Source organism: Sitodiplosis mosellana, unplaced genomic scaffold (genome assembly GCF_009176505.1).
Source record: "Sitodiplosis mosellana isolate CC-2019 unplaced genomic scaffold, AAFC_SMos_1.0 Smas_scaffold_5633, whole genome shotgun sequence".
Classification (NCBI taxonomy): Eukaryota; Metazoa; Arthropoda; class Insecta; order Diptera; family Cecidomyiidae; genus Sitodiplosis; species Sitodiplosis mosellana.
The window spans coordinates 1-11,377 of NW_022600875.1; the positions used below are offsets into that span (position 1 = coordinate 1).

General features: G+C 35.2%; 3 protein-coding genes across 5 annotated transcripts; 2 read left to right on the forward strand and 1 right to left on the reverse strand.

Annotated features, from left to right (window-relative positions):
- The first annotated feature begins 33 nt into the window (after nt 1-33).
- On the forward strand, nt 34-613 carry LOC129572866 (odorant receptor 67d-like). The gene is made up of 3 exons (XM_055452979.1): nt 34-127; nt 186-452; nt 534-613. Exons 1-3 carry the CDS (start codon nt 35-37, stop codon nt 600-602), a joined length of 429 nt encoding a protein of 142 aa, XP_055308954.1. The 5' UTR covers nt 34; the 3' UTR covers nt 603-613.
- Nucleotides 614-789: 176 nt separating this feature from the next.
- On the reverse strand, nt 790-3,153 carry LOC129572865 (uncharacterized). Its single transcript, XM_055452978.1, has 3 exons — nt 2,329-3,153; nt 2,194-2,240; nt 790-1,934 (listed from the first exon to the last, which is right to left on the reverse strand). Exons 1-3 carry the CDS (start codon nt 2,456-2,458, stop codon nt 1,668-1,670), a joined length of 444 nt encoding a protein of 147 aa, XP_055308953.1. The 5' UTR covers nt 2,459-3,153; the 3' UTR covers nt 790-1,667.
- Nucleotides 3,154-3,578: 425 nt separating this feature from the next.
- On the forward strand, nt 3,579-8,220 carry LOC129572867 (uncharacterized). Of its 3 annotated transcripts, XM_055452981.1 has the most exons (7): nt 3,579-3,905; nt 4,185-4,831; nt 4,891-5,485; nt 5,551-6,668; nt 6,744-7,246; nt 7,318-7,528; nt 7,604-8,220. In XM_055452981.1, exons 4-7 carry the CDS (start codon nt 6,401-6,403, stop codon nt 7,690-7,692), a joined length of 1,071 nt encoding a protein of 356 aa, XP_055308956.1. In that variant the 5' UTR covers nt 3,579-3,905; nt 4,185-4,831; nt 4,891-5,485; nt 5,551-6,400; the 3' UTR covers nt 7,693-8,220. The 3 variants fall into 3 exon arrangements, with proteins under 3 accessions (XP_055308956.1, XP_055308955.1, XP_055308957.1); XM_055452980.1 differs by having other exon boundaries at nt 4,185-5,485; XM_055452982.1 differs by having other exon boundaries at nt 4,254-5,485; nt 7,604-8,095.
- The last annotated feature ends 3,157 nt before the right edge of the window (nt 8,221-11,377 follow it).

An 11,377-nucleotide genomic window follows, 5' to 3' on the forward strand; every position in this document is an offset into this window, starting at 1 on the left:
AAATGGGCTATTTTCTTTGAATTCCAGTTGGTTCATGGACACGGCTAACGTGTTCAGTCCGTTAATCGTAGTTCAACTAGTTTGCAGTATGTTGCTGATGGCCTGTACCATTTTCCAAACGGGATTGGTAAGAATGTTCTGTGTATGCCTTAATTCAAAACATTGACTAAGCTCATCCATTTCAGCGAGTCAAACAAATTGATCCCGATATTGCTATTCTTGTGTCAGTCGTTCTGATCGGTTTTTCAACATTATTTCTCTACTGTTATCTCGGCAAAGTGGCTACTGAGAGCTTTGAGAAAATGGCCAATTATTTGTATTATGAGGTGAATTGGCATGAACTGCCCATTGAGCTGCAGAGATATTTCATCCTCATGATTGCGAACATTCAAAAACCTTTATACTACCACGGATTTAGCATTATAACTTTGAAACTGGAAACGTTTTGCAAAGTGAGTAGCTTCGATCGATACAGATTATGCAATTCGTTTCGAAACTATGCTATAACTATAATTCCATTTCTGCTTCTTTAGTTCATTCAATATGTGTATTCATTCAACATGATGTTCAAAACTCTCACATCGGACAAATATAGTAACTAGGTGATACTCACAATAATATTTATTTATTCATTAAAATGAATGTCAAATTTTATGTATAGATTAAACTCATTGTTGTTCCAACTTTCACCAAATGAAGATAGTTCTACTCACACCAGCAGCATAGCAACCGAGCTTTACTTTTAATTATCAAGCCAATTTTAGGACTCTTACAGAAAAGATATGTGAATAATGATTATAAATATGATTCCGGAATTTGTTCAATTTCATCGTAGATCAACAATCGAAGATTTGAAAAAAAAAAAACATTTTAAATTATTTAATGTACAGGGTGGCGCACTCGAAGTGTAACTAAAACAGAAGACTATAACTTATTTGTTTTTTGATATTTTTTATTGCTCTAAAGGCACGAAATGTTGCAAAATGATACAAAATTCGGAATCAGCTTCCAGATTTTATTTTCAGTTGCACTGGATCCAATGCAAGTGATATTGAAATCTGGAAGCTGATTCAAATTTTTTAATCATTTTACAAAATTTCATGCCTTAAGAACAATAAAAAAACAAAAAAGTTATAGTCTTTGGTATTAGTTACGCTTCGAGTGCGTCACCCTGTATTTTTGATCATATTATATCCGACCAGTAAATTCAATAATTTCTTGAAAATGAAAAATGTCGATTAGTGATTAGTGGTGAGAAATAAACAAAAATTATTAAAATAAATTGTCAAGGCTAAACATGGCATTTAACGCAATAACATCGCAATTGAACTCAATTTTACGGCGACAAATTTGTTTTTCCCCTTGTGAATACAGTAAGTATATACTGTAAAAATTTTTGTTGTATATTAATTGGTTCAAAACACCTCCCCAAAATGACGAGATTACACTGAATTTATTTTAAAAAATATTGTGTTTAATCTTTAGTAAATTACACATTTTCAACAAAATTTGTTGAACAAATTAAACAATACAATATGCATGTCTTAAAATAAAGAAACAAAATAAAATCTTAAATACACTTGAAAAAAAACCTTGAATTCTTCCTCCTCCTGATGGTCTCAGATGAATTCTTTTCTTTCCACAAATTAAATTCCAAACATTTGATTTTACACATTCAAACGATCACTTTCCAGATTACTTCTATTGGGAGCCTCATTCGTTGTTTGTTCATTTGTACTGCTTTCGTCGGCCGTTCGTTTGATCGTTGCATGTGTGCCCAAAGCAGCAAATATGAAAAATCCCGTCATAAAGCATGCAATGAAAATGAATACTTTGCCCGCCGAATTCGTATACAGTTGATAAAAAATCACGATCCAGGCAAATTCCGTGATGATAAACCAAATCAATGGTATCACCATGATGCCCTTTTTGTACTGTTGGTGAAATGGTAACAATTAAAAAAAAACATTTAACTCATAAATATTCGCACATGAAGTGCGTTTTTAAATTTTTCGACACAAAAATGGACCAAAGTGTAACTCATTTAAACTCAACTATACCGAAAGAATTAGTTCAGCTCTATAGAGCTAACAATATGTATACAATAACAAATTTAATGAAAAACTTCTTATGAATTGAATAAAAACTTCTTTGGAATCAAGAAAATACTTTGAAATAAAAAAATCATCCTACGTTAAATGATCCGTAGAGCCAAGTAAAATGTGCTAGTAGATTTGCGCCTGCAAAAAAAAACGGTTTTGATCGATTAGCGTTTATAAAACCGGCCCAGACGAACATAATTGCTTAAAATATCGGTGTCAAACTCACAGATAAACAGGTGAAAGTAAATCGGCAATGGTGCACGTTCAACAAGCATAAAAAATTGGCCCGCCATTGCAAATACACTAGCTGCTTGACAACCTTCTCTGAAACTAACGTTGTTCGCGGTTGTCGACATAATTTCAACCAAATGAGAGATTCGATCGATGAAGGTCAGCTAATTGACAATTTATAATTGTAAATGATTTAAAAAAAAAAATAAAATTCGATGAAAGTCAAATTTTTATGTGAATAACTTTTGAACCATTGAATTGGTTTTGTGGATTAACTTTGTTGAGCAATGCGCGTAAATACACGAAGTTTTTAAAAGACAACGAAAAATTTCAAAAGTTCATAGAAATAAGTGTAACACGATACTTTGATCAAGCTAAACGCACACACACACTAGCGCACTCACAAACTCAAAAACTCATACTCGTTCATTCTCGTTCCTTCACTGTCTTGTAAATTATCAATATTTATTATGCCGCGCTAAGTGAACCGACATCAATAAAACAATTGCGTGATTTTTTTTTTGAGTCTGAAGTCTGTAGTAAATTCAGAAGTTCATGTCAATCAGTAATCCAAATTGCAGCGAATTTTTCACTTTTTCAACTCGATTTTCATTCATTTTACTCCGATATGATCAATCAAAAATTATTTCGTTCACATTTTCAGCACTCGATAAAAAATCGTTCTCAAGTTGAAAATAGTTCCATTTTTCTCAGAATTTAATCAAAAATTCGTATCAATCCACATTCCACACACTGTATATAAAACACTGTTCTCACGTCAAAAGTAAGCGCAATACTATTTGATCACAGTATCGCTGTGCGAAAAATTGTTATTAACAGAAAGTATAAACAAATCGCCGTAGTGATAATCGCACGAAAAGCCGACTCTTTATCGCATGTACAAGGTTGTAACCTGTGTGAGTTATAATTGTAATGCTGTGTTAGTTGATAATCACATTGAAGTGAATGTGTTAATTGTAAACAATTTCACTGAGCATATAGCAATTACTAGTACATGTTGAGGTGCTGTATAGTATTGTTGGAGTTGTTAGCATGTATTCGCAGATTAACAATCAAGCAAATCCAGTTTAACGTTGTTTGCATGTATTTTCGCATTGACGCGCTACTTAGTGAATGCTTAGCATTCATACGTGGTTTTAGTCTGCATTTTATTTGTATTCGCGTCACGCTCACAGCGAAATTGAATCGAAGAGAAAGCGATAAATTAATGACAACAAACCGATAATGGTGTCATCGTGAAGTCGAACGTTTAAGATGTGTGAGCAGTAAAAATCGGCTGATCTTTGCAATGTAACGTTTTTACCAACGATTTGACTTGTGTCGAAGAAGAATCTATATTAAAATACATCATTATTAGTGATTGATGTTCAAGTTTGAATGAATTCAGAACATTTTTATCACAGATGATTACTTGCACTTGAATAAAATCAAGTGGAAAGATGAAATTTTCCGCTGTTTCAATTGAGTCGAGCATTAGAATTGTTTTTATTTAGTCTGCCTCATATTTTAAGACACTGCGGTGATTGGGATATCCCACTTGATGAATTTTGGGTGAGTTTTCATTTTCACTTTCACTTTGAATATTTTTCTAGACAGCAAAAAACCAGGCTGTGCATTTGTATTGATATGCAGCAAGCATATTCAATGCTCAGCCTAAAAGGCAACCATATCTCGCGACTCGATACATCAACACACACACAACTGCCGCACACACAACTCTCACGCACACAAAAGCCATCGCATATCAACACAAATGCGCAGCCTTGCCAAAAAAAGAAGTTTAGCTTTTGAGTGTTAATGAAATTGAATTTTCTTTCTCATGTAAATCAGTGATCAATTTGTTGGCGTGAGTGGAACAACTGTTTTTTTTTCTCAATTATTTCTATGTTTTCGGTATAGTTGAAAAAGAGAGTGAATTTCACGAGCGACAGTCTCACCACTTTGATCGGGACACCATTCAAATATTATACAGTTCTTTGGTCAGATCGGTCCTCGAATTTGTATCAACATTATGGTCGCCAAACACCTTTGAGTATCGCAAAATCGTTGAAAGTACACAAAAAGAAATGTTGATCTTCTTCAATGGAGATCACCAACACCGAGAGGAAAACAACTATGTACTGAGACCATACACTGGGAGATACAATGAATCAGGCACCAAATCTGAGAAACAAAATGAAATTAAACCCAGGGACCAAGTGTCTCAGAAATCCAGAGTTTGTCAAATTAAGAACACGTAGTCATGACTACTCATATCTCCAACCATTCAATGTCGCCTGCCACGTATTCAATCTTCTTCGCATTGACCCCACTCTGCCACACCATGACTTCAAGAGAAAACTCATCAATCTGCCAGATGAAGTCTTCAGTTCATGGACGAAAATATAGAGTGATGGACTCGGTAATGGAAGGCTAAGATGAAGTTTTCTTGGTGCTGTCTTTTGATCGGTTCAAACATAAAGAAAGTGCAAACCCAGGTTGTCATTTTTTATCCCATTTATTTCAAAAAGCTTAGGACATTTTTTTGTCTTAATAGTTGGAGACAGCGTCAAGGGATGGGCCTTAATGATGACTGACGGGCTGTGATCCTGATATAACACAAACCAAAGAGCGAAGTCGAAATTCCACAAATCATACATTAAAGAGGGAATCGAAACCACACAGCAGCGAATATACAAACAAAAACATGTGATAAAAGAATTAACCTTATCGAATAACGACTCAAGAGACTACAATATATATTCACGCTTATTGGACGCCGAATTCAATATATATTCTAGTGTATATTCGGTGTATTCTTCAGCGTGAAACATATTCTGATGGTCATGAACTAGGGGCTTATTTGTCGTCACGAGTCAGCAAGACTCGCAATATTTCCACGCAGATTAAAAAAGAGATGCACTGAAACGCATTGAACCGCACGGACTCGCACTGACTCGCGTCAAATCACAGCGATTCGTGAAAACGCGAACAGATTCATACTAATACATGCACAAGTCTTAGCACAGAAAGTATGTGGCATTTATATCGAATCTGCGAGTCAACGCGGATCAGCTGATGTTGACGTTTATTTGGATTGCAAACCATTCAGTTTCGTATTTCAAATATGTCAACGGATTTGAGCTGTCATGGTTAGTTGTTCCATTAAATTTTACCGACAAACGTAAAACTATTTTGTGTTCATTGTTATTTTTAGGAATCTATATTCAAAAAAATTGAACGCGCAACAGGAAAAATTCCAGAAGTCATTAAATCCATTCTTATTGCAAACGCGTTCTGCTGTGAAAGTAGTTTAAAACTTTTGGACAAAGAAAGTTTAAACGATATCGAAGAGTTTGTGCAATCCAACAGAGTGAAATTAGCTAATATTTTGGAAGGCACGCAATATCAAAACATCGAAACCTTCAAATTTTTGCCCGGACACAAGCATTTAATACTCAGTATTCCGAAATATTTAAACACCAAAGGAAAAAAATCGAAAAAAAGCAAATTGACGGAAAGTGAAGCGATCGAATTGGTGCGTGAGCTTGAACTGAAAACGAAATTAGTTCGCAAAGTTGAAGAGTACGGCAGAAAATTTGGTCTTCAACTTGGATGTGTTGACAACGATATATTTGAACTTCAATTCGATGGAATTCAGCATAAATGTAAAGTCAAGTGTCCATTCTGCAACGATAAACTGAGCTGTATACATACATCTTACTGGAATATAAGCAATCTCATACGGCATATAAAAAAACGCCATTTTGTTTACGAAGAAGTGGAATTGGTTGAAGATTCAACTGAAACAATCGTCAGTGATCAAGTGGTTCGCTTGAATGAACAACAAGAGCAAAAGTTAATGGACTATTTGAACGATTCAGACGACAATTCACCACAGGAGCATTAAATGTTATACATATTTGTGGTTGAGACTATTTGTGTGTGCAATTAATCGTCACATTTAATAAACGATTGGACTCGCAGAAACATTATCAAGAACTCAACATTCATATTTGAAAAAACAAACAGTGATATTTATTGTGATAACATCGTCCAATTCCAAAATGTATTTCGTTGTGTATATTGTTGATCTAAACACAACTTTGATTTTGCCATCAACTTGGGTTCGTGATATCGATGATCATATTGAAAAATTCATTAATCTAAGCCTGAACACCGCACAAAGTTTCTTATGTTTCTACACCAACGATGAGGAAGCATTCGAAGAAAACGGCGCACCGAAAATGGATTATCCAGCAAATTTTGATCTGCAGTCTCGCACCGATTTTGATGGACCAGGATGTTTCATTGCAAAATTGAAACATTTCAAAGGTAAGTTTTGTTTGTACCAACCAGCATTTTCAAAAAAGAAAATTTCGATTGCAACATTCTTGTTCTTCATTATAGTGTCATATGGTGATGCGGTCAAGTATATGGAAAAACATCGAAACATTGCGCCAGCAATTTACAACGAGGCTCGTTTAGTTGAAATGCCGATTCCTGTAACACATCAAGAAGTAATCGAAGAAATGGACTCTCATGCCGATGATAATGGTCCCATCGAAACAGATTTGGCTGCTGAATCTTCAACAACACCAAATGGCAACGCATCAGCAGTTGACCCGTTACAATCCGAGCCAGAGCCAGAACAAGAAACGACGAATTCTCAAGCCGATGAAATCGAACAGAAGCCAAACGTCTCACAATTGGGATTGCGCGTAGCTAACAACAATGACATTTTGAATTTGATCGATGAAGATAATGACGTTGAGCTCCTCAGCTTCGAGGGTGAAGTATTTGAAATGACTGTCGGATCCAAAGGTTTTGCGAAGCCAATGATTTTGATGAAGGACAAACGCATCAAACGAGAGAATGATGAAATATCCGGCCCAGAACCATATTATGAAACCGTAAGTATAGGCATAAATGGGTTATGTTTTTTTTTCATCATTTGTTATTAAGGCAATTATTTCTAATGCAGAAGGAAAAGGCTCGTGTCTATAAAATTGGGGACAATCTAACTGAATTTCCGCATGGTCTCATCGTTAAGTTGTTGCAGTGGAACAAGCCACCACGTGACACAGATCGCTATTACGATGAACGTTTTACACGTGCACTCTTAATGGCATTGGTGCCAGAAGATCGGTTGGCAAGTTCAAATGTTTCTGATGAAGAGAAACAATTCATTCAAGGTGAGTGATTAAATATAAGTGTAAGCAACCATTGTTGTTGTACAGTTCTAATTTCCAAACACGTTTAATTTTCAGCCTTATTCGGAATTCGTTGCAAAGGTGATATGGATCGAATGGACAAGTTTGAAGGCTACATCACCAAGTTATGCCAAGAGAAAAAATAGGATAGCAACAGGCAACACTGAATACTCTGCGATCACGCAATCATGCTTCCTGACTGATTTTACATTTGACGTTTTTTGTTTAGGATTAATTTTTTTTCATACAAAACTGTGATTTTTCTACCAAAGTGCAAGTTATCAAAACAAAATGTTACCTAGTTTACAAAAAATCCCACAAGTGTTCACCGAAGCATTATTTTTCTATTCATAAAGCATAAGTTTCAACAGAAATAACGTATAGAATAAGGTTCATATTATCAGTATTCTACTCAATTAGAAAAGAAACTTTATATTTTGAAGTCGAATGACCATATATGTTATGAAATAAGTGAAAATTATGCCAAACTGCAAAAACAAACAACCACTGAAATACATTTCAACTTATGTAATACGTTTCAAAACAAAATAAGATGCATGAAATTTATTTCTTCAAAGAGACCATTATATTCTTGCATTACAGTCAGCATAACAAACATTAGAGATATTTCGATAAGTCTGTCTTAAATTTCAATAAAGAAAGTTGTTCATTTATGATGGGCGGGTTCGAGAGAGTTGCTTTATAAAAATCGATATTAAAATAGGAACTTTGGTTGCTCTCCGTTCTTAATACATTGCCGTTGGAGTCTATGTTGAACCACGTAGCCAGAACTTCGATGCCTCGCGCTTTTCTATCGTCGTTTTCTTCGAATGTAATGGGTGCGTAATCCCAAGTGTACTTTTTTTCACGGTGCGTTTTTCCCTTGATGTATTGAAAGGCTAAAATATTTCCTAAGACCAGCTGATTCCCCATGTTTGTGCCATTTTGCTCGGGACAATCAAAAATACACCAATCTCCGATCTTAATCTCACTATTTTCAATGAGACACATATCTGGATTTTCCGGAGCGCTAAAATTAAGTCGGCGAGCACATGACTTTTTCTTTGCTGGACCTTGCACTCTTGTCAATCGGTCATTACTTAATTTTTTTGCGGAATCGGTCAAGAGCCAAATTAATGTTGACTTTCTAATGGTTTTGTCTTCTCCATTGTGGTCACTGATTCGAACGTACGGGCTTGACTCAACTTCCGAGTGCTCGTGTGCATACGATTTAGTTGCTGAATATGTTGATGAAATGGGGTTCTCAGTGTCGACATCGGACTCACTATCAGACTCATTCAAATGTTTTCGTTTTCTGGGGTGAGTAGGATTAAATATATCAGGCCGATTGATCAATGCCATGTCAATATCGCTATCATATGTTTCCATTCCAAACTTCTTTGCATTTGCTATTGCTTCTTTTTTAGCCCCAACAATTGCTTTTTCAATTTCTGAATCAGATGGAAGTTTGATTGAATTTAGACTCGCATTATTAATTTTATTTCGTGGCAGCGATATCTCTGAGTCAGCTAGTTTGAAATAAACTATGTTATTCAGCAGTTCGACTCGAGAAATCATATGAATAACTTCCAACAACGTAAAATTGATTTTTGTATAATTGATCGTTCCCATAGACCGCAGCGTTCGAAATGTTTCTTCGCATGGTTGGCTACTCATCAGAATTGGAATGAACAACTCTTCCAAATGTTTATCTCGAAACATTTTTATCACCGAAACTAAATTATGAGCATTTATTTCAATGCATTGGTAAGCATTTTCAGTAACAAAGTTTTCCTTCACATTAAATGTTCCACCTGAGCATCCAATCCACTTCTTCCAGATGCGAAGTAAAAATGCAGCGTGAAAAATTTTATGAACTCTCTCTAAAGGTGATAATTCGACCTCACGAAAACTTGAAGCAACATCCGAGCAAATTCTAATGTACATTACCGTTGCTTCACTGTTGATGACATGCTTAGCTAAAGCGTTTGAAACATTAGGATGCATTATTTTTTCTAGTGCTCGGTAGTTTTGCTTATCATCGGTGCATATGTCTTTCAACACAAGGCTATGTTCATCTTTCGATACGTTATTTATCAACATTTTCAAATGTGCGACGGACACCAATCTATTACCAAACGGCAGTACTATGCCCGCCTTTAGAAAACGATTTTTGAGCTTGAGTATGCAGTGAATAATATCTTGAATATAGTGCAGAAATTTCAATATATCATATGATTCCCAATCTTCTTTGCTGTTCAGGTGAGTTTCAATGGGGCTATTGTAAAGCATGCAATTTATTAATCGCGAGTCGCCGTCGGAGGAAATTCCGGCAATTGAAATTCCATACCTATAAAAATGATTGATATCCAAAATTAATTCAAATTGTATATTTTGGCATGAGTGGTCGTTTTTCGGAAATATTTACTTCTGCAATTCTGCAATTGCATGTTTCCATCGTCGCTGTACATCAACAGCAGTAAATGTATTATCGGAGCCAAACAGTTGTAAAACAAATGGAGGTACCTTTGCCATAAGCGGTTGCGCTAAAACTAAATATAAATGTTTGGATGCTTTCATTTTCACAAATTTCTGAATATCAGCAGCAGACTCAGCCATAAACGAGAAAGAAATTGGAATTCCTGTTTCTGAATCAAACGGAAGTACCAGTCCAACTATTTGATTGGTTGATGGATCATATTCGATCTTCGAAACTATCCCGGTAGCGTCTTCACTGAGCCATACCCATTTTTTGAGTTGTAAGCACTCCAAATACTCGTTTAGCTGTTTGGATCTTAGCTCGCCTTCGATAATTTTTTGCTTGTTCTGATTAATATAGCCAACTGGAATGGATGTGAATTGAAAATGGAATCTAGTGATCAAATCAACAATAGAACCAAGTTCTATGAAAAAAATGCAGAACTTACGAACTGTACTTGCTTTCGGAATGGGCAAGTTAGCGCTTAAAGATTCGTAGCATGATTTACCACACATCATATAAATATAAGTGGAGAATGACTGGATATGTTCAGTGTAACGAAATGCCTTGACACTTTTATTTGCATGGGCTTGAGCTGTTTCAATGAAGCATTTGAGTAGATACGGGAATTGTGATAGGTCCATTTTGTGTTCAACATTTAATTCACGATTTTTTAGTTGACCCATATAATTTGACAAATTTCGTATTAAAATTCGATGCGCTGGCAAAAATTTAAATGGATTCGTTTGTTCGTAAATAGATCCAACTAATACTTCACGATTTTCGTTTATGAATTCCTCAATTTCTGCAACATTTTCTAAGTTGATAAGAGCCAAAGTTGATCGACAAGTAAAGCCTGATTCCTTCAAAATATTTATAAGGATTCCGGGGATTTTAACACCCAAAACATCGTTCAAAACATCAAACACATTGTCTTCTGCCTTAAAAACAAAATAAAACAACATTTTGAATTCAACCAATAATAAAAGTCAGAAGTATATAATACCATACCATTTTCAAATTGTATTTTAATTTTTTTGCAATCACAATATGAGAAAATCAATGTTTTTAATAACAAAAAGTTGATCTAATAGTCGATTATTGAGTGAATTGTGAGTTTAACTGACATGCTAGTTGACATTTCATAGTTTCGTTCAGTGATTCGCCAATTTATATGAGAGACTCGTAAAGGACTTGCGAATCTTCATATAAACTCGTAAGATTCGTGCAGTTGCCTATATCTTTTAAAATGACTCGTGAGATTTGCAGTGATTCACACTGATTCGTACGACACATAAGCCCCTAGGTCATGAATGCATTCATTGATTCAATATGTTTCACGCTTTCACGCT

Excerpts from the sequence above, each read along its gene's own strand:
- LOC129572866 (XM_055452979.1), top strand. The coding sequence starts at position 35 with ATGGACACGGCTAACGTGTTCAGTCCGTTAATCGTAGTTCAACTAGTT. Across the intron at positions 128-185 it reads CCATTTTCCAAACGGGATTG|CGAGTCAAACAAATTGATCC; the intron begins GTAAGAATGTTC and ends CATCCATTTCAG. Across the intron at positions 453-533 it reads AACTGGAAACGTTTTGCAAA|TTCATTCAATATGTGTATTC; the intron begins GTGAGTAGCTTC and ends CTGCTTCTTTAG.
- LOC129572865 (XM_055452978.1), bottom strand. The coding sequence starts at position 2,458 with ATGTCGACAACCGCGAACAACGTTAGTTTCAGAGAAGGTTGTCAAGCA. Across the intron at positions 2,241-2,328 it reads TTACTTTCACCTGTTTATCT|GCGCAAATCTACTAGCACAT; the intron begins GTGAGTTTGACA and ends TTTTTTTTGCAG. Across the intron at positions 1,935-2,193 it reads GGCTCTACGGATCATTTAAC|TACAAAAAGGGCATCATGGT; the intron begins GTAGGATGATTT and ends TTTCACCAACAG.
- LOC129572867 (XM_055452980.1), top strand. The coding sequence starts at position 6,401 with ATGTATTTCGTTGTGTATATTGTTGATCTAAACACAACTTTGATTTTG. Across the intron at positions 7,247-7,317 it reads CAGAACCATATTATGAAACC|AAGGAAAAGGCTCGTGTCTA; the intron begins GTAAGTATAGGC and ends TTTCTAATGCAG. Across the intron at positions 7,529-7,603 it reads AGAGAAACAATTCATTCAAG|CCTTATTCGGAATTCGTTGC; the intron begins GTGAGTGATTAA and ends TTTAATTTTCAG.